At 37.4% G+C, this 23,695-nt stretch overlaps 1 protein-coding gene across 1 annotated transcript; it reads left to right on the forward strand.

Annotated features, from left to right (window-relative positions):
- The first annotated feature begins 10,762 nt into the window (after positions 1-10,762).
- Positions 10,763-11,767, forward strand: LOC113324870. Its single transcript, XM_026573152.1, has one exon. It carries the CDS (start codon positions 10,763-10,765, stop codon positions 11,765-11,767), a length of 1,005 nt encoding a protein of 334 aa, XP_026428937.1.
- The last annotated feature ends 11,928 nt before the right edge of the window (positions 11,768-23,695 follow it).

Consider the following 23,695-nt stretch of genomic DNA (forward strand, 5'->3'; position numbering starts at 1 on the left):
TCAAATGATGAACTCTGTGAAATCTAAGCTCAACTACACTATCTATGTCCTAGTCCGAGACATCTATAAATAGGCTAGAAATCAAGACTTATAGTTTTGATCACTAACATTGAAAAACATGCTTGAGATAGCAACGCATGCGAGTTTGACCGAGAAGTGCTCTAACAATCTCCCCCTTTGTCAATTTTAGCGACAAAACTATCAATACATATGGACTACAAAATAGATAGAAATTGTAGTTTTTCATCTAAATGCTTGATCTCCTTGGCATCTTCAACGCGACTCGAAATCTTCGTCACTTCCAAGTACTCCATGATCCTAAAGGTTGTAAGTTCAACATCACAGTTGTTGAATATCCGTAGCGATAATAATGAGAAAATAAAAAGCTCTCAATCATTGTTATACAATGTCATAATATTATTACACAGCATCAAAGTTCAATTGTATCACAACTTTGACAACAATACTATGGTGATATGTATCACTCCCCCTTAGTCAATACTTCATCTCAACATGAAAACCACTCCCCCTTACATAATGATCCGTAAACCATATGTATTTGTAGTATCACACTACACATTAATTCTCCCCCTTTTTGTCAATAAAATTGGCAAAGGTACGAAAATTAGTAGGATCCTAATGAAATTTCCGCGGAGATATTTCATGACCAAAGGTGTATTAACATACCAACAAATTTAGATGAAATTATATACCCGAAGCTAAATGCATTCATCAAGGAGTTAATAAATATACAAGATAGCCCCTATAAAGTTCCACAGCCGCACTCCCCACAAAGATATAGCAATTAAGCACAAGTTCAAAATGAACTCTCCCCCATAAAATGTCATTCCCGAAAGAACAACAAATGCGACCTTAATTTCACGAGAAAAGAAGGATTTCTTTGGACAAAATCAAATCACATAAGAACATGAATTTGAATCCAAAGTGTTCAATTGAATTATCCACAAAAGAATTCACGATTAATCCAATCGAAAAGAATACAACCAAATTAGTCATAAGAAAACCCATGATTAATTCAATTGGAATTACACAAATAAATTAACCACAACGTGATCAATTCAATTGGTCATGCTCGACATAAGAAAACTTATGGAGCAACAACTAAAATAACCAAAGAGAATGATCAATTTATCTGGTCATGCTCAAACATAAGGAACCTTACGGAGCAACAACTAAGTTAATCATAAAAGAATGATTAACTCAATCGTTTATGCTCAAACACAAGAAACCTTACGGAGCAACACAGTATATGCACAAAAATGTGGATCGGAGATCGACCAATACTGCGGAATAAACAAGGATTCATTGTATTTTCATCCCTATTTGCACAATGACATATAATAGACTTAATCCTTGTAAACAAAAGTTTTATCCTTTCTTCCATAAAAACAATGACATAAAAGGCTTTAACTTTTGTAATGTAAAAATTTCATTCTATCTTCTATCAATACATTCATACTGACATAATAAAGATAACTTTTGAACAAGTATAGGACAGTCACAGGTTCACGGACGTAAACAACATATCCTATAACAGTTTGCAATATATAAAATCATAAAGATTAAAATTGCAAAAATCATCTTCCAAAAACTTAGAATTTAAATAAATCTAAAAACATTGAAGATGAAAATTGTTGAACATAGCTATGTGTACTCACAATAATGGCTATTCCAAACCCTAATTATTCTTCTAAAAACATAAAAAATAAGATTTACTAGACATAATAAACCAAAACAAACTCAGAAACAAAGAGTAATCAAAAGCCATAATCAGAGTTCCTGTATGGAAGCTTCACTGGTACCATGACCTTCAAACTCGTGACTAACTTCAACTGCATCTTCGGAGAAGATATCCTCATTGAGAAGATCCTTAACTTGTGACTTCATGAGAACAAGGTCAGAATCAACCTTTTTCAACTCAGTTCGTAACAAGTTAAGATCCTTTACAGAGTTCTCGAGCTTCAGTTGAGTCTTCCCAAGATCAGTGAGAAAAACATGAACTACTTCAACAGAGACCATCTCAGCATTTTCTCGATCTTGATGAGAAAATGCATAATAGCATGAGGCACAAGATTCGAGTTCGTCATACTTAACAAGGGTTCTCTTATTCTTCAAAACAAACTCCAAATAAATCGAATCGTCAATTGAATCGGTTGGTAAATCCCAAGAATTTGGAGTAGATCCCATCCTTAAAAGAGCACAACAAAAGTATATGTACTTTATAAAAGGTTTGGTATTTATAGGTTACACAAGAACCAAATTTTAGGGTTTCCAAGTTAGGTCCGTGCTTGAGTGAAAAGAGATACATGCACGTACATAGACTTACCCTTATACCAAACGGTTGTGAAGAAGATATATCACATATTTGCTTGAAGAGTAACAAAACTCAGCTCTGAAATAAATTTGTTCTCACCAGAGAAAAATTTAGAGCATAGAAAGTTGACACCCCTTTTTAGAAGAAGTAAAACCAAAACAAAAACAAAAGATACTCATGCAACAAAAAGTGTTTGTAATTGATAAACCAGCTAAGAACGATAAGACGATAGCTGGAGATTCAGAAACACATTTTGCCATTAAGTATACTTGAAAAATATCTCACTCTGTCAGGGTTATTATTGAGAGGGAGATTTCAACCTTGTGATTAATTAACACAAGTATGAGCCTTGATCTCATTAAATGAATGTTGTTTCTGGTTAAACCTCTTTTTCCTGATCTTTGGAGGAAAACTATTATGATGTGAAAAGTTATCATAAAGCTTACTATCATCAAAATATGATGCATAGTGCTTATTCTTACCTGAAGATTTTTCCCCAGAGGGAATAGACAGCTTGTTGATAATTTCTTTATATCCTTCAATCATCCTTTTTAAGTTGTCTTTCATACCTCCATTTTTGCTTCCTTCTTCTGGTACCTTTTGAAAAAGAGAGGGTCTAACAACCACAGCCAATAATTCGTTTGGCAATTTTTATGGACTAACTCCAATATACTTTCAAGAGAATCAACTAGATAGTCAGACTCAATCTTAAGAAAAGTATACCAAAGAGTTATATCTCAATTTCTCAATTCGATCCGCAATCAAACAAATAGGAATTTGCGAGCCCGATTGAATATAAGAAATAACTTAGACGGTATCAAAAACCAATATCCAAGTATCAATAAATTTAATCAACAACCCAAAGGTCGGATTCACAATTGATTGAACTTACGTACAACCTGTGATATTTCAATTATATAAAAAAATATAATACGGAACAAAAATAACACAGACACCAAAAATTTCATTAACGAGGAAACCGCAAATGCAGAAAAACCTCGGGACCTAGTCCAGAATAAACACACACTGATTATAAGCTGTTACACCAATTTACTGCTACCTATTCAGACTAGATGTAATACCTGCTTCAGCAAAAACTCATAGCACAACACCGATTGTCTTTAGGAATTCTTCTCGTAAATCTTCTAGCAGAACCCAAGGCTCTCTTTAGAAGATACAACAACATGATTGATACGATTCGATTTTTGTTTGCACAAAATACCGATTTGATTTCCCTTTAGATGTAAATCAAGGTTTTGGAAATCTTGTGTCTATTTTGATAAAACAATTACTAGGTAAAAGTAATATCAAAACAAACTTGTAGATTAAGGTTTTATCTTACAATCAATAGACGTACACACAAAGAGTCCGTGAACCTGATTTTCGTAAGTGAACTTGGGCGATTCCAAAGATCAATTTCCAAGTTAAGAAAACCCTAATAATTCTACAATAAGAATAACTAGAATAAATCTAGAGATATCTTGTTTAAAACTTCTTAAGGATTTTTACGAGATACCTTAATCGAAGTTTTCTTTCTAGCTTCCGATTTCGACTAACAAGTGTTGGTATACAATCGGAAACTGAAATCTATCAAAACCTAGGGTTTATGATCAACAACTCTTGAATGGTTTTATATCGGAAGAGAAAACCTTAGAATAGACAAGAGGTGAAAAACCTAGATTACAAGTTGTATGATCAATCACGAAGATTAAATCCAACTCGGATTTGTGATCCCCAATACAATGACTTTTATCTCACTCTTGTTCACGAAGAACAGAAGACATGGAAAACAACCTTATGAGCTTACACCGATTTTCCAAAAGGGGATGAAAACGTGTAGCATTCACGAACTCTTTATTTATAGTGAAAGGTAACTTGGAAGCTACGCAAAGCAATTTTCCTTTTTCAAGACTCTCCTAATTTTGGGAGTCTTTCCTAAATTACAACTCTTGCCAAAATAATTAAATAAATAATTAATTAGCAAATATTGTATTTATGTGAATAAATCACATTTAGGAAAGAATCACAAACACTTTAATATGGTAACCAAATATATTTGGATTAATAGCCAACTTGCCTAGATAAGGAAACATAACCAATTTGACTAAAGAAAACTTCTAGTCACGTAATTGGGCCCAAGTCCGTGAACCGTTACAAGCAGTCCATGTGTTGTTTCCTACTAACGAACTGTAACAGTTACAACAACACTTATAACTGTGACTTTAATAAATCACTCATAACTTCATCATTATAACTCGGAATCGAGTGATTCTTGGCTCGTCGAATTCGTAAGCTCATTCACTATAACATGAGAACCTTTCCAGGGACAAAGGTTATTGTCACAAAAGTCGTGGCTCAAATAACCTCAAGCATATATACATAAGTATACATTTACCGTTATAGGAATTGTTCCATAGAGTGAGCATTTGTTTCGATAGATTAGAAAGATAGAATTGAACAAGAATCCAAATGAAATCAATTACCACATACCTTTGTTGATGAAGTCCTTGATGATGTCTTCTTGTAATCTTCAGTCTTCGTCCTTAAGAATAGTTCTTCTTAGACCTAATCTAGTCCGAAACTATCTATAGTATACTAAATCAGGAATGCGTTTTGGCAACTAAATTTGACAACTATCTTGACATACCAACGCTAGTGGGTTCAACCAAGCAATTCTCTAACACCTTTTTCACATCATGAACAACATAATCTCCCTTCTTAATCGAAGAATATCCATGAGTTCTTCTTCGTCGATATGGCTTATGAAGACTGTTATGTTTTTGAACATTTGAGGAACACATTGAACTGACTTTCCTGGTGGGGTACACGGGGTGAGTACTAAAACCAATAGGTTTAGACATACGAATGTCAGTTACACCTTTGAGAATTAAATCTAAGGTGTGTTGAAGACAAATAATAGAATTGTTATTCAACCTAGAATTCCTCTTTTGTTTACACGGTCCTTTTGAATCAAAAAAGAGACACACTTTCTGATCACTTGAGTGATTAGCCAGAACAGTCTTAACACCATTGTCGGGAGAATTCTTCCTTATGTGTGATGTGGGATTCCCTTGATTAGAAGAAGATACATGCACATCTTTTTTAACAGAAAGGGTTTTCAGTTTTACTTCTGAACCAATAATTTTTTCAGTTAAATCAGAAGCAATTGGTATGGTGAACTCTTTTGAACACTCTTGAAAAGAGAGTTTACTTAAGAGATGTTCAATTTTAAAAGCATCCTTTTTGAGATTTTCCTCTTGAAGAATCTTTAAACGAGAGTCACGCTCACATATCATACCAACAAGGACATTGACTTTGTGTTTCAACCGGTTGACACTATCAGCATGGATTCTAAAAAGTTTTAGAATCACTTCACTCTCTTTGGATGCATCCCTTTCAACTTCAGAGTCAGACTCGTCAGTAAGATGGTCAGGGGAACACTTGTCAATATATGTTTGTTTCCTTTGAACACAAGGTTCTTCTATATTCGAGATTGAAAAATATTTCTCTTTAATAGACTTTAAGGAAACATAACTTTTATTTCTGGTGATGCATTTATCAGAGACAATATCGTCCATCCTCAGATCACTACAAACACAGGCTTGTAAGGTCTTTAATATGTTTGCCTGCTCTGATACCAATTGAAAATGCGGGGGTCTAACAACCACACCCAACAATTCATTTGGAAATCTGAGAGGACTGACTCCAATATACTTTCTATATAATCAACTAGATAGTCAGACTCAATCTAGAGTAAAGTATATCAAAGATTTTAATATCTCTAACTCTTAATTCAATCCGAAATCAGCAAAAAGGAAACTGCAAGCCCGATTTAATAAGAGGAGTAACTTGAACGGTACCAAAGACCAATGTTCAAGTGTCAATCAATGTAAAAAAAAACCCAAGGTTGGATATTCTAATTGATTGATCTTAACGCACAACCTGTGATATTTCAATTATATAACAAAATGTAATGCAGAAAAGAAATAACACAGACACCAGAATTTTGTTAACGAGGAAACTGCAAATACAGAAAAACCCCGGGACCTAGTCCAGATTTAACACCACACTGTATTAAGCCGCTACAGACACTAGCCTACTACCAATTAACTTCGGACTAGACTATAGTTGAACCCTGATCAATCTCACACTGATTCAAGGTACAGTTTCGCTCCTTACGTCTCTGATCCCAGCAGGATACTACGCACTTGATTCCCTTAGTTGATCTTACCCACAACCAAGAGTTGCTACGACCCAAAGTCGAAGACTTGATAGACAAATCTGTCTCACACATAAAATTATATAGGATTGAATAAATCTACCTCCCACAGAAATATCCAAGAGTTTTTGTTCTGTCGTTTGATAAATCAAGGTGAATAGGAACCAATTGATAAACCAGACTTATATTCCCGAATAATAGCCTAGTATTATCAATCACCTCAGAATAGACTTAATCGCCTAGCGAAACAAGTTATTGTGGAATCACAAACGATGAGAAGAAGTTTGTTTGTGATTACTTTTCTATCTTGCCTATCGGAGAAATAAAATCTCGAGCCAATTATTTAAATTATAGTCAACACGATAGAAACATCAAGATCAGATCACGCAACTACAAAGATAATAGTTGGGCCTGGTTTCACAATCCCAATGAAGTCTTCAAGTCGTTAACCTACAGGGTCTCGAGAAAAAACCTAAGGTCAAAGGAGAATTGACTCTAGTTATGCAACTAGTAACACACATGAGGTGTGGGGATTAGGTTTCCCAGTTGCTAGAGTTCTCCTTTATATAGTTTTCAAATCAGGGTTTGCAATCCAAGTTACCTTGGTAACAAAGCATTCAATATTCACCGTTAGATGAAAAACCTGATTCAACCAAGCTAATATCTTTCAACCGTTAGATCTAACTTAGCTTGTTACACACAAATGAAATGTACCCTCATTAAGGTTTATGTAACCGTACCTAAACGTGTACACCATGTTGGTTCACAAATAGATAACCGAGGTTAGCCATATGATTACTCTCATATCAACCTTATTCATCTTAACCATAGCTAGTTCAAATGACTCAAATGAAACTAGCTAAAGAGTTGTTCAATTTTTATAGAAAACATAATTGAAACCAAATCGGTTTGATTCACTTGAATCAATCATGAACATTATAGCCATGGTTTGCAAATATTACATTTCTTATGATTTAAATGTTTAAGTTCATGAACTGACCGATTTGACAAAGTAACCAGCTCAAGTATGCATACTTAAGCAACCGGATTTGAGTTTGTTAAGTTTCCAAACTCAGCAGAAATTTTCGGTTCGAAAACTTCCTTCAGTATGTGTACGGGTACGCATACTTATCTTGTCTCCTTCACCAATTTCGTATACACACATATGCATACTCTTGGTTCCCGGTTTGTGGATTTTTACACTAATGTGCGAACACACTATATATGCTTATATCCAAACATGGTTACATATTCAACTCTTTATCTCAATCATTGAGACATTCTTCTATAATGACAATAGCCGTTTTTTCACACCATCAGCATCATGGCAATTTTCAAGATATTGAAATAATCATTATCGAAACATTCCAGGCCTACATCAATGATTGTATCATACAAACCATGTAAGATGTTACTCGGAAATTTTCTCATGATATAAGATGAACTTGGTTGAAGTGAAAGCTTACCAACACATATTTCGAGAAATATGTAAGCGAGATATACTCAGCTAGAAATCTCAAATGTGTATAGAGAAAAATATATCTTAACACGACTTTATGTCTCAATATAGGAGATAGTAGAAATAGACTTTCCAAGTGATAGATGAGTTCAAGTCTCCACATAACTTTTGTCGAAGAAGTTCCACAAGCTCCCCTGTGAAATCTAAGCCCAACTACACTATTTATGTCCTAGTCTGAGACATCTATAAATAGTCTAGAAATCAAGAATTATAGTTTTGATCACTAACATTGACAAACATGCTTGAGATAGCAACGCATGCGAGTTTGACCGAGCAGTGCTCTAACAACATGTTCAACGGAAGAGCAAACTGAAACTGAATAACAATTACTCTGGTCGACTTCAACACACCTTAGATTTAATAATCAAAGGTATAACTGACATTCAGATGTCTAAACCTATCGTTTTTATTACTCACCCTGTGAATTCTTCCAGGAAAGTCAGTTCAATATGCTCATCGAACGTTCGAACTAATTGTAGTATTAATACAGATCGGTCAAGGAGATTTCATAAAAATCCTTCTTAACCTAAAGTGAAGAATGATGGTCAAGATGTGAGAAAGGTGCCAATAAGTAGAAACAACAATGGAGATATGATGGACAACCTCAATATGATAATTGAAGGATACAAGGATCTCGAGAGATTTCGACCTCTGCGAATCGGTGCTTCGACCCGGCGACGAAATCGGTTTTTTTCCCCACATATTTTCTAGTTTTGAACGTTAATTCTCTTCATTAATTCAGGTGATTCTTATCATTTCACTAACTCAGGTGAATTTCACTTCGATCAAATGATTGGTGCTTCAAAATATAATGGTATTTAATAAATTCTATGTCAGATCGAAATGTTTCTTTTTCTAACCTAGAAAATTTTGAATGGGAACTTTAATTCTGCTACTACTTCAGAATCCATAATGGATACTCTATCTCTATTCATCCCGGATGATGTTATTGATGATAGTTTAAGCGAATGGAGATTCAGTCTAATAGGTAGACTAGATTTTGTCAAACTGAAAATTGAAACAGCTTCAACAATATTGAAGAAACAATGGGTTTTGAAAGGTTCAGTACAATTGGTTCCTCTGGGAAAAGGTTTTTTATAATTAAACTTGATAATGAAGATGACAGAAGTTTCATTTGGAGGGGACTTTGGATGGTTGAATCACAAACTCTGAAACTTAGAGCATGGGAGCCGAATTTTAATCCAGAAAATCAAAGAACCTCTACAGCTTTCGTTTGGGTAACTTTCCCTGGTTTAAGCATCGAATATTGGAAGGAAAGTATTATCTTACAATTGGGAAATAAAATTGGCAGGGCAGTGAAGGTTGATGAAACAGATCTAAAACGAGAAATTGGATACTATGCAAGTGTGTTGGTAGAAGTTGATTTAGCTAAGTGAATATTGAATCAAAGTATGGTAAAGTTGAACAAACTTTTCAGATTTCCAAACGACCAAAATTTTACTTTCACTGCAAAATTATAGGTCATATAGTGGCAAAGTGAATATTGAATCAAAGTATGGTAAAATTGAACAACCTGTTCAGATTTCCAAACGGCCAAAATTTTGCTTTCACTGCAAAATTATAGGTCATTTAGTAGCATAATGCAGAGTAAAAAGAAATGAAGTGCATACTAAAGAAACACCTCAAGTGGTTCCAGTTGAGATACCAAAGAAACAATGGAGAGCTAAGAATACTTCTGCAACAAAAGGGTTTGATAATTGTTTTCCTTCTAAAGATACTGATGTTGAACATATAATTGATCATATTGATGAATCTTTGTTAAGTGATAATGAAAATATTGATGCCATAATTCCACCAATTCAGCACCAGCAAAATTCTTCTTCAGGGAGATTTCATGTACTACAGGAAAACAATGAAGAATTCAGTGCTGCATTAAATTCTTATAAAGACTTTCCAAGTTTTCTAGTTGATAAACTAATTACTGTGGTATCCAGTGCTCCTCCTGCAAAAAATGTGATTCATCTGCAACCTCTTACAACCATTCTAGATGTTTTTTCTACTCCTTTGGTCAAAAATTTGGAAACTATTATACAAGAAGATAAATCTCCAATACAGAAAAGCTCTGAAACTGCAGAAAGTAGCTCAAAGCAGAATGATGCTCCTCCTATTACAAAAGAAATTCCAACTACTTCTGGTGAAGGGATAAGTAGGAAAGAAGAAACTACTAAACAAAAAACAGGCAAGCTACCAAGAATTACCAGAAAGCGAGCTGCATTATTAAGTGGAAATGAAAGTAAAAACAATCAAGGAAAGAGAAGTCATGCAACTTCTCAACCTCCAACATCTAAATGAGAGTATTTTGGAATATCAGAGGCCTGAGGAGATTAAAAGCCAACGATAAGCTCATAAGTATGATTAATTCTTTTTGTCCTTCTTTAGTTATTTTAGCAGAACCAAAAGTTTGGTTTAATTCTACTTTTTTGAAGAGATTGAAATTACAAGGGATGCAATACAAAATAATTCACAATTCAAGTGAAGAGAATAAAGCGAATATCTGGATTCATTGGAGTGCTTCAATAAGTCCACCAATAATTGTCTCAAATACAAGACAAGAAATAATAGTGGATGTAGGTGGTCCATTAATTACTGGAGTTCATGCAACTACCTTAACTGTAAATAGAAGAAGTCTGTGGGAGGATTTGGTAAATTTGAATTCATTAAATAAACCATGGCTTTTGATAGGAGATTTAACACAGTTACAAGCTTGGAAGAGAAAGTTGGAGGTTTAACACCCTTAAGAATATCAATGCAGGAATTCAATGACTGTTTGAATACTTGTGGTTTAATTCATGCTCCAAAAACTGGATTGGAGTTCTCTTGGTGCAGTAATAGAGCTGAAAGAAAAAGGATAGTTTGCAATCTTGACAGAGCTGTATTTAATGATAAATGGATTGATCTTTATCCAAGTTGGGGTTATAAAGTGGGTGTCAGGGGGATTTCAGATCATGGAGTTCTATATGGAGCTCATGCAGAAATTCCAAAACCAAAAAATGCTCCATTCAGAGCTTTAAAAGTTTGGAAGAGTCATCCTGATTTTCTTAAGATCATTAAAGATTCTTGGCAGGAAGAAATGGTTGGTAATCCTGGTTTTATCTTTATGAGCAAATTGAAAAGACTTAAGAAAACAATACAACTATGGAACTGGAATGTATTTGGAGATGTGAGAAAAAAAATGATACAAGCAGAAGATACAGTTATGCAGGCTTCACTAGCATCTGATAAACATCCAATGGATATTGGTCTGCTAAATAATATAGTGACATCCAAAGGAGTTCAAGAAATATTAACTGATCAACAAAAACAAATTACTCAACAAAAATCAAGAGTGAAATGGCTAAAGGAAGGTGCATCAAATTCCAGATTTTTTTATGTGAATCTCAAAATGAGACAAACACAAAATGCTACGGTAGAATTGGAAAATGCAAATGGTAATATAGTGTCAAATCAAGATGAAATTGCAGATATTTTGATATCCCACTTTGAAAAAAAATTCAAGCATCATGAAGTGAGCTCTGTGCCAGATTTTTTTCAAGATATTCCAAAAGTAGTGAATGAAGAAGACAACTTCATGCTAGATGCAACTCCAACTGATGAAGAAGTGAAAAAAAAAATTTTGATCTTGACCCAGATAATGCTCCAGGCCCTGATGGATTTGCTGGTTGGTTCTAGATAATAGCATGTGAGATTATAGGTAAGGACTTTACTAAAGCAATTAAATTTTGTTGGAATAAAAGCTTTATCCCAAATGGATTGAATTCCAATTTTCTCTTACTTCTGCCTAAAGTTAAAAATTCAAAGAGAGCAAACCAATTTAAACCCATTGGTCTGATGAACTTTAGTTTTAAGATTATCACTAAGATCATAACATCAAGATTAGGGGGGATAATTCAAAAACGGAAAATGGGTTATTTGTCCAAATATTTTTAAAACATGGTTCAAATGGACGAATAAAAATTAGTATGGGTGAAATGGACACTAATAAAATAGGAAGGATGAAACTGGATTCATCCTGACTTAAACTTAAAAAATAGTAAGGATGAAACTGGATGCATCCTGATGTAAATTAAAAATAAGAAAAAGTATTTGAAAATGGGTAGGATGAAACTGTTTACATCCTGGCTATTTTTACATTTTTTTCCATTTAAACGGTATCAAAATCTAAATGTCCTTTTCACCCAGGAATTGTTGATTTTGGTCTTTTTAACCAATTTTGTGATTCAAAAAAATAGTCTCTCCTCAACATGCTGCATTCATCAAGGGGAGAAATATACAAGATCAAATTGTACTGGCATCTCAGTTAGTGAATGAACTTGATACTACAAGAAGAGGTGGCAATTTTGGTTTAAAACTTGACATTACACAAGCTTATGACTCCTTAAGTTGGGAGTTAGTTTTTCAAGTTATGAGGCAATTTGGTTTTTCAGAATAGGGCATTTCTTGGTTACATGGTGTGACAAGCAAAGACACACAAAAGCTTGCAAGTATACAAGGCCAAGTTATGATATAGAAGGTAAGCAGGGGGTCAGTCCACAGGGAGTGGGAGCATACAAGAGAAACCTAAGCTAACAATGGTGACAATGCACTATGGCAGTGAGCAAAGCAAGGTAAATAGCATGAACCAAGGGTGCAAGGTAAAGCAGCAAAGAAACAGCTAAGAAAACAGCAAGGTAAAGCAGCAAAGAACCAAGGCTTGGAAGCCAAGGGCAAGGTGAGGATTGTGCACTGACTTCAGTGCACAAAAGGCTTCAAAGTGCAAGAAAAAAAAGGCAAGAAAATAAACTGAATTGAAAGCACACAGAACTGAAAATGTAAGTGACTGAGAAGGAATTGGTGGGTAAGCCAAGGCTTAGGATCCACCTTGTGTCCTAACCAAATGACATGTTTCTAGGTTGAGTTTGATCCTATGCATACATCTAGAAATAGAAGAATACTAAATTGCTCAATAGTCTTCCCCTAGCATTGGCTGTCTTTTGACAGCACAGCCAATCACAGGCACTATGTGCATTGGTATCTCCCATTTGCTCAAGCAAAACAGAGCATGGAAGTAACTATCCTAGCTTCTAGTCACTTGACAGTGCACAAGGCTTCAGCTGAGCCTTGGCCTGATGCTATTTAGCTCATGCTAAACATGGATAAAGCAATAACATTCATCATATGTGATAATTCAGATACAACTAGCAACATTTGAGATAACTAAAAACATATGCAACTTTCAACTGTCAACAGTTATGCAAAAATCAGAAATTGGAATTGCAAAATTAAAATTGTTCTAATTCTCTACTGGCTAGTCCAGAGAGATACACAGTGTGTTTCACACACTCCACATAACACCAATTTATACCCCCCTATCAGAATTAGGGTTCACAGCCCCTTTTCCCCAAAATCAGAAAATCAGGTGAAATTGATTTACCTAATGTTGATGAGATACTCGCTCCATCTCGTCGACCCACTCTCCAATTACTTCTTCTCGTTCATCTCCTGCTCCAATTGCTGCTCTAACATCAACTTATATCCCCAATTTCTCACCTAGGGTTTCAGTGATGAGAGATGAGAAATTGAGGAGATTAGTTGATGAAAAAGAGGTAAAACGTGATAGTGATGATGGGTTTAGGTGTGGTGGTGGTAGAGTGATTTGGGGAGAAGATAGTGGAGTGATTTGGGGGAAGGTAGTGGTGATGGAGACGGACATGGTGGTACTGTTGCAGAGAGGGGGGGGGGGGAAAGATGGTTTCGATGGATTTGGGAGAAGGGTGTGTTTGGCTAATGGGTGTAGGGTTCGGGTACTAGGGTGTTGAGCAGGTGTAGAGGATTTTGATGTTTCGCGAAGCTGGACCGATGGATGGGAAGATGGTAGGTGGATCTGACGGCGATGCGGAGGCAGGCGATGAGCGACCGTCGGATGAAGAGATACGACGAAACGAACGGTACTTGATGGAGTTAGGTACTGTAGTGTAAGGCGGAGATATCAAACTTCGATGCACAGCAAGGGAGCGACCGTCGGATGCTCCTGAGAACTGATCTGACGGCTGAAGACGCAAGCGGGTATGGATTTGGGTTTTAGGCTTTTGGGTATAGAATATGGGTTTGGGAAATGAGTTTGGGCTTGGAAAACCTTGAGCCCACTTCTTCTTTAAGACAACTTTCTTCTTCTTGAGCCCATTTCCAGCTTTTTGGACGTGCGCTCCATTCTTTGCGGCTTCCTTGCGTAATTTCTCCCGGCTTTTCACCACTTTTCTGCTCTTTTTGCTCCGCAACTCATCCAATCTTTATTTATTACCTAAAAATGCAAAATTAAGTAAGAAAAATATTTATTCTTGAAAACAATGAAAATACAGAATATGGGATAAAATGTAGAATTAATGCATAAAAGATGAGTTAAATGCCAACAAAAAGGGATAAATATATACAATATTTGGCACTCATCAAATACCCCCAAACCTGAATTTTACTTGTCCTCAAGTAAAACAAAACTAAGGAAATCCTAACTATACCACTGTCGCTGGTCTCTCGAATGCATTTAGCGTATGCACTAAGCCTTTTAAACCACTAAGTGTCCCTAGTGGACGAGTTGAAGTCTCGTGAAGGTTTGCTTAGAACGTACCTACAAAGTTCTAGGTCAAAATATAAGCTCAGATTCCATCAAATGTGACATGTGCAAAACAGTTAAGCTCACAGCAAAATGGAGATGTCAATCTAGCTATCGAAGGCACAATCCTAGCACTGATAACAAAAAAAGACATGTGATAAGAGTGTAAAGTGTATCTACACATGTGTAAAGAAAGATCTGAAGTTATGACTACTAATCACCAAGAGATAGTTTCTCAGGCTAAGAACTGAGGTCGAAATCTAGCTAGCTGTCCGGACTTTACGAGAATTGTGAATGAGTTGGAGGTATTTCACAATTACTCGCGTTGTACATCAATGGCATACACCCTCCTTGCTTATTACAATGAAACAACAAAATGACTATTTACATGACTCTTATTTACATTGACTATTCTCTTTTATTTTTGGAACAAGAGATGATGGAATTGATTTTTTTTTTTGTATTTTTTGATATTTTTTTTTTTTTTTTTTTTTTTTTTTTTTTTTTTTTTTTTTTTTTTTACAAGGAAACACTTTTGATACATAACAAAAGGAAACAAAAATTACATGACACTTTGCAAGAGGTAGCCCTTTTTGATGCACCCAGTTAAATTCGATGGTTGTCTTTCTTAATGTAACCTCCACCTTCTATCCCAACCAACCAAAGAACAAGCTAGTCAAGTTTCGTTCAGTATTCTAAAGTGATTGGCAATCGTAACTTCCTATCAAACACCTTGAAGATCGAGGCCATACATGTATTGGTAGATCGTGCGCGTGCAAATTTCTTATCACTATGTGAATTGTGCTAGAATCAGGGTGCCTAAATATCTAGACTAAGACTCCTAATAAAATACATATTTGCACAAGAGTCAACATTTCAAGGTAAATGAGCTCCATTTTTATGATTTTTTTTTTTTAATTTTTTTGAATTTTGATTTTTTTTTTTTTTGGAATTTTTCAATTTTTTCAAAAGAAGAAGGAGTTCGTTTTCAATTATGGCAATTATCATGGTATCTACTCTATACCCCCAAACCTAAACTAAACATTGTCCTCAATGTTTCAAAATATGGAAAGAATTATAAAACAATATATGAAGAGGAACATGCTGAGTAGAGTAAAAGGAGAGAGAATACCCGATTGTACGGCGAAGCTCGATTAAAACTCCGTTATTCAAGGCAAAAATCCATCATATTAGGAGTCACAATGGATGAGCACAAAATATACAAAAGGAAATTTAACTAACACATTATCTACAAGAAAATTTGGTTTTTAATGGGATTGGACTTGGATTTTTGGAAAAAATTTGGTTTTGTTGGGAACATTTGGTTTTGATGGGAAAACGAAAAATTTTGGTTTTTAGGGAAAGATTTGGAAAACTTTTTGGTTATTTAGGGAAAGAGTGGACCAGTTTAGTCCACATAGACTGGGTCCTCCAGGTTGGTTGTTTCAATGTCGGGTGGAAATGGCTCAAGGAATGGCTTTAATCTCTGCCCGTTGACTTTGAAAACGTTCTTGTTGGAGACATCCTCCAGCTCTACAGCTCCATGAGGAAAAACTGTGCGTACTAGGTACGGACCCTTCCATCTGGAACGCAGTTTTCCTGGAAAAAGATGTAATCGGGAGTCATACAGCAAGACTTTCTGACCAGGAGTGAAGGATTTGCGCAGAATACGCTTGTCATGAAAATCTTCATCTTCTGCTTGTACAGCTTGGCACTGTCATAAGCCTCATTTCTCAATTCTTCCAACTCGTTGAGTTGAAGCTTTTTGAATTCCAGCTTCGTCCAGAGAAAAGTTCAGCTCTTTGATTGCCCAGTAGGCACGATGTTCTAATTCCACAGGTAGATGGCACGGCTTTCCATACACTAGACGATAGGGGGACATGCCAATTGGTGTCTTATAAGCTGTTCTATAGGCCCACAAAGCATCATTCAATCTCAATGACCAATCTTTCCTGGACGGGTTGACCGTCTTCTCCAGAATGTGCTTAATTTCCCTATTAGACACTTCCACTTGTCCACTAGTCTGAGGGTGGTAGGAGAGTAGCAACCTTGTGAGTTATGCCATACTTGCGTACTAAAGACTCAAAGTACTTGTTACGAAAATGTGAACCGCCGTCACTGATGATAGCTCTAGGGGTACCAAAACGTGCAAATATGTTTCCTTTAGAAATGAAAGTACCACCTTGTGGTCATTTGTTCTGGTTGCTATGGCTTCTACCCACTTAGAAACGTAATCAACTGCGACTAGGATGTACAACTTGCTGTCAGACATGGGAAATGGACCCATGAAGTCTATCCCCCAAACATCAAAAATCTCCACAATCAAAATGGGGTTCAATGGCATCATGTTTCTCCTCGAAATGCTTCCTAGCTTTTGACAGCGTTCACAAGCAACACAATAATCATGGCAATCCTTGAACAATGATGGCCAATAGAATCCACACTGCAAGATCTTTGCAGCGGTTTTCTTGGCACTGAAATGGCCTCCACATGCTTGGTCATGACAGAAAGATATCACATCTTTCTGTTCAGTGTTGGGGACACATCTCCTAATGATTTGGTCTGGCAGTACTTAAACAAATATGGGTCATCCCAAAGGAAATGTTTGACTTCAGCCAGGAATTTAGAGCGGTCTTGTCTCGACCAACGTGAGGGCATCCTACCTGTAGCGAGGTAGTTAACAATATCAGCAAACCAAGGAAGGTCTGAGATAGACATCAGCTGTTCATCTGGGAATGATTCTCTAATCAGCTCACATTCATCAATAGACTCTAAAGTTAATCTAGACAAATGATCAGCAACCACATTCTCACAACCTTTCTTATCACGGATTTCGAGATCGAATTCCTGTAATAAGAGTATCCATCGAATAAGGCGAGCTTTAGCATCCTTCTTGGAAAGAAGATACTTCAAAGCCGCATGGTCTGTGTATATGATGATCTTAGACCCTATCAGATAAGATCTAAACTTGTCTAATGCGAAAACGACGGCAAGCAATTCCTTCTCGGTAGTTGAATAATTGAGTTGGGCATCATTAAGGGTTTTGCTAGCATAGTATATCACATATGGTAGTCTATCAACTCGCTGTCCTAAAACAGCACCAACAGCATAATCAGAGGCATCACACATAAGTTCGAACGGAAGCTTCCAATCGTGGTGGTCGGACTATAGGAGCGGTGGTGAGAAGGGTTTTTAATTCCTCCCATGCCTTCACACAAGCAGCATCGAAATTGAAGGCAACATCTTTGGAGAGAAGACTGCACAGAGGTCTGGAGATTTTGCTGAAATCTTTGATGAATCGCCGGTAAAAACCAGCATGACCTAGAAATGATCTGATCTCCTTCACAGAGCAAGGTTGTGGTAGATGTTGAATGAGGTCAACTTTAGCTTTATCCACTTCAATTCCTTTTTCTGAGATGATGTGTCCTAGAACTATTCCTGAATTCACCATAAAATGGCATTTTTCCCAATTTAGAACAAGGTTCTTTTCTTTACATCTGGATATCACGAGGGCAAGATGCTTCAAACATTCGTCAAACGAGGAACCAAAAACAGAGAAATCATCCATAAAGATCTCGAGAAAACTATCTATCATGTCAGAAAAAATGCTCATCATGCAACGCTGAAAAGTAGCAGGTGCATTACACAACCCGAAGGGCATACGTCTATAAGCAAACGTCCCAAATGGACACGTGAATGTAGTTTTTTCCTGATCTTCCGGAGCAATGTGAATTTGGTTATAACCGGAAAAGCCATCTAGAAAACAGTAGTGACTGTGTCCAGACACACGTTCTAGCATTTGGTCAATGAAAGGGAGCGGGAAGTGATCCTTCCTTGTTACTGTGTTCAACTTCCTGTAGTCGATGCATACTCGCCATCCTGTGGTTGTACGAGTAGGGACTAATTCATTCTTGTCGTTCTGAACTACAGTAATGCCTGACTTCTTAGGCACAACTTGAATGGGACTAACCCATTTGCTATCGGGAATTGGGTATATGATACCCGCATCAAGTAGTTTCAGGATCTCTCCTTTGACTACATCTCTCATGTTAGGATTAAGTCTCCTTTGCATTTCCCTCGATGGTTTGGCATTCTCTTCAAGGTTAATGTGGTGCATGCAAATGGTGGGACTAATTCCTTTGAGATCTGAGATGGTCCATCCTAAGGCCTCTTTGTGTTCCTTAAGTACTTCTAAAAGCTTACTTTCCTGTTCCGTGTCTAAACATGATGAAATAATGACAGGTAAAGTATCAGAAGAACCTAGGAATGCGTACTTCAACGTACTAGGCAATGTTTTCAATTCAAGCTTGGGTGGCTCAACAATGGATGGAATAAGCTTGGAATCAGAGAGTAGGGTGGTTCCACTTCATATTTCCTTTCAGTGACGTCCATTTGAGGTACAGATTCGAGCAGAGATAGGACGTCACTACAGTATGCATCATCATAGGAATCAGGGTTAAAGTTCTCCATACATGCTTGAAAGGGGTCGACGGATAGAATGTTAGTCAACGAATCTTGCATTAATCCTTCAATCATATTAACTTCATGCACATCATCATCATCAAGATTCACAGGTTGTTGACTAATATCGAACACATTCAATTCTACCGTCATGTTACCAAAAGACAGTTTAACACTCCATTCCGACATTAATGATCGCGTTGGACGTAGCCAAGAAAGGACGTCCTAAGATGACAGGAATGTGACAGTCTGGGTTTTGTACAGGTTGAGTGTCTAAGACAATGAAGTCTACGGGAAAATAGAATTTGTCAACCTTGATCAAAATCTTCGACCACTCCACGAGGAATCTTGACAGATCGGTCTGCCAGTTGTAGAGTGATAGATGTTGGTTTCAACTCCCCAAGACCTAACTGCTCATAAACAGAATATGGCAGTAGGTTAACACTTGCACCTAGGTCTAATAACGCTTTATTGACCGTGTGTTCTCCTATAGTGCAAGAAATTGTTGGACATCCTGGATCCCTAAACTTGGGTGGAGTTTTGTTCAGAATGATGGAACTCACCTGCTCAGCTAAGAAAGCACGTTTTTGCACATTGAGCTTGCGCTTTTGAGCACAAGTCTTTGAGGAATTTGGCATAAGCAGGGATTTGCTTGATTGCTTCAAGAAAAGGAATGTTGATGTTGACTCTCTTGAACAGATCTAACATCTCATTGTAATGGGTACTTTTCTGTTGATAGATCAATCTTTGAGGAAATGGGGCAACAGGAGATGAGTTGGCAAAGGGACATTCACAGCAGTAGAATTGTCAGATTTTCCAACTTGCTCAGATTCTTTGGTTTTCTGGGGTTGTGGGACAGGTGTGATTTTATAGATTCTAGGTTCGCCCACGTTGTTCTCGATGACTTTACCACTTCGGAGGGTGGTAATGGCATGGATTTGATCGGTGAGGTTTCAGTGCAGGATGTTGTGCCTGTTTGAAATATCCTCTTTGGATTTTGTTGGGGTTGGCTCGGAAGTTTACCCTTTTCTCTCTCACATATTTGATCCATCTTTTGATCTAGATTTTTCTGACTTTGCATCAAACTCTGGAACATTTCCTCTAGGGTGGATAATCTCTTGTCGGTATTGTGTTGAGGATATGATTGTTGTTGAGAGTTTGATTGTTGTTGAGGGTTTCTCGGGTGTTGATAACCTTGATTGTTCTGATATCCCTGATTGTTTTGATAGCTCTGATTGGGTTGAGATGGTCCTCCTTGAGTGGGTCCTTTTTACCATGAAAAGTTAGGGTGGTTTCTCCATCCTGGATTGTAGGTCTGTGAATAAGGGTTATGCTCTGGTTTTTGAAACATGGCATGTGCCTGTTCAAGCCTAGACTCCTGGACTGCAATCAAATCTGGACAATTTTGGAATTGATGGTTGGGGTCGTTACAAGCAGCACAAACAGACGAAGCGACATGTTCTCGGAGAGTAGTGGTGGAAGGTTTTGAATTTTTATGTAGTTCTAACTCTTCTAATCTCCTAACTATTGATGCCATGTTTGCTCTTCCCTCAAAATCCGCTTCAATCCTAAAAGCCTTTGCTTCGGATGTAGTCTTTCTGGTTTCACGGATGGATTCCCACTGTTGCGTCTTTTCAACTACTTCAATCAAGAAGTCCCAAGACGCGTCAGCAGTTTTATCTACGAATAGACCATTACACATCGACTCAACCGTTGTTCGGGTGGACACATCTAGACCTTCATACAAAATTTGCACAAGTCTCCATTTTTCAAAACCATGATGGGGACATTGGAGCAATAATTCATTGAATCTCTCCAGGTATCTAGCTAAGGTCTCACCTTCTAATTGCACAAAGCTATTCAGACTTTGACGAATTGTCGCAGTCTTGTGGTTCGGGAAAAACTTTTTGAAAAACTCCTTTATGAGGTCATCCCATGTCATGATGGATTGAGGCTGTAAAGCATAGAGCCAGGCCTTTGCCTTATCTTTCAGGGAGAAAGGAAAAAGCCTTAACTTCAGGGTTTCGTCGGTCATTTGAGTGAAACGCAGAGTTCCACAAATTTCCTCGAATTCTCTCACGTGGTGGTACGGGTTTTCATTCTCAACACCTCTAAAAATAGGAAGCATCTGTATTGTGCTTGATTTCAGCTCATAATGGCCATTAGCCTCGGGCAGCAAAATACAAGAAGGTTGACTGGCTCTAGTTGGGTACATATAATCCTTGAGGGTACGAGGTTCTCCCATTGTTTCTGGTTGATCTGGACTGTCTCCCTCAGAACTTAGAATTTCGATAGGTTCGTCTGGGTTAATTCTAACAAGTCTGTTTGTTTGGTCTCTGTAGGTCACAATCATGTCCTAATAGGTACCTTAACTAACATGTTAGTCAGAGCAATCGGAAACAGTTTTGGCCCACAAGGGTTACGAAGATTTGGTTTTGAATGGGTTTTGGTTTTAATAAGGGATTTTGTTTTTGGTTTAAAATTGGGCTTTGGAAAAGTTTTTGAACTAAACCTAGCATAAATTAGCACAACTCATAAAAGAAAATAAAAACAATAATAATAATTAAGACAAGCCCATAAAAGAAAAAAGAAAAATAAAAATAAAAAACAAAAAAAATAATTACAGTCCCAAATATAAAAAAAAGAAAAAGAAAATAAAAATTATTACAATCCCAAATAAATAATTAAATTAATTATTACAAGCCCGAATTTGAATTTAAATGAGGCCCAAGTGGGTTAACTCATGGGTTAGGCTTACTTGTTTTTTGGAGGGAAGCCCAAAAATAGGCTTTTAGTCCCCTTTTAGTTGCACAGCCCAGTTGGGCTTTATGATCGTCCTAAGAAGCTCACGTCCAAGCCCAGCAGCAACAGGTGGAGCAGAGCCCAGCAGAATCTGCAGCGAAGCCCAGGAGCAGAAGTTGCAAGCCCAGCGAGATTGAGGTTACTAAGCCCAGCTCAGTTGGTTCAAGCCCAGCTCAGTTGGTTCAGATCCCAGCAGCAGAGGGTGCACAAGCCCAGTTGACAGCTTCAGTTGGCAGCCCAGCAGGCTTGGCAGCAGCAGCAGCAGCTTGGCAGAGGAAGCACCAACAGCAGCAGCAACAGCAGGCTTTGGCTTTGGCTTGGCAGCAGCACCAGCAGCAGCAACAGCAGCAGCAGCAGCTCAGCAGAGAAGGCAACAGCAGCAGCAGGCTTTGCAGCAGCAGCTCAGGTAACAGCAGATGGCAGTACCACTCCCCGGCAGCGGCGCCAAAAACTTGGTGTGACAAGCAAAGAAACACAAAAGCTTGCAAGTATACAAGGCCAAGTTATGATATAGAAGGTAAGCAGGGGGTCAGTCCACAGGGAGTGGGAGCATACAAGAGAAACCTAAGCTAACAATGGTGACAATGCACTATGGCAGTGAGCAAAGCAAGGTAAATAGCATGAACCAAGGGTGCAAGGTAAAGCAGCAAAGAAACAGCTAAGAAAACAGCAAGGTAAAGCAGCAAAGAACCAAGGCTTGGAAGCCAAGGGAAAGGTGAGGATTGTGCACTGACTTCAGTGCACAAAAGGCTTCAAAGTGCAAGAAAAAAAAGGCAAGAAAATAAACTGAATTGAAAGCACACAGAACTGAAAATGTAAGTGACTGAGAAGGAATTGGTGGGTAAGCCAAGGCTTAGGATCCACCTTGTGTCCTAACCAAATGACATGTTTCTAGGTTGAGTTTGATCCTATGCATACATCTAGAAATATAAGAATACTAAATTGCTCAATAGTCTTCCCCTAGCATTGGCTGTCTTTTGACAGCACAGCCAATCACAGGCACTATGTGCATTGGTATCTCCCATTTGCTCAAGCAAAACAGAGCATGGAAGTAACTATCCTAGCTTCTAGTCACTTGACAGTGCACAAGGCTTCAGCTGAGCCTTGGCCTGATGCTATTTATCTCATGCTAAACATGGATAAAGCAATAACATTCATCATATGTGATAATTCAGATACAACTAGCAATATTTGAGATAACTAAAAACATATGCAACTTTCAACTGTCAACAGTTATGCAAAAATCAGAAATTGGAATTGCAAAATTAAAATTGTTATAATTCTCTACTGGCTAGTCCAAAGAGATACACAGTGTGTTTCACACACTCCACATAATACCAATTTATACCCCCCCCTATCAGAATTAGGGTTCACAGCCCCTTTTCCCCAAAATCAGAAAATCAGGTGAAATTGATTTACCTAATGTTGATGAGATACTCGCTCCATCTCGTCGACCCACTCTCCAATTACTTCTTCTCGTTCATCTCCTGCTCCAATTGCTGCTCTAACATCAACTTATATCCCCAATTTCTCACCTAGGGTTTCAGTGATGAGAGATGAGAAATTGAGGAGATTAGTTGATGAAAAAGAGGTAAAACGTGATAGTGATGATGGGTTTAGGTGTGGTGGTGGTAGAGTGATTTGGGGAGAAGATATTGGAGTGATTTGGGGGAAGGTAGTGGTGATGGAGACGGACATGGTGGTACTGTTGCAGAGAGGGGGGGGGGGGGGGGAAGATGGTTTCGATGGATT

This window comes from Papaver somniferum, chromosome 11 (assembly GCF_003573695.1).
Source record: "Papaver somniferum cultivar HN1 chromosome 11, ASM357369v1, whole genome shotgun sequence".
NCBI lineage: Eukaryota > Viridiplantae > Streptophyta > Magnoliopsida > Ranunculales > Papaveraceae > Papaver > Papaver somniferum.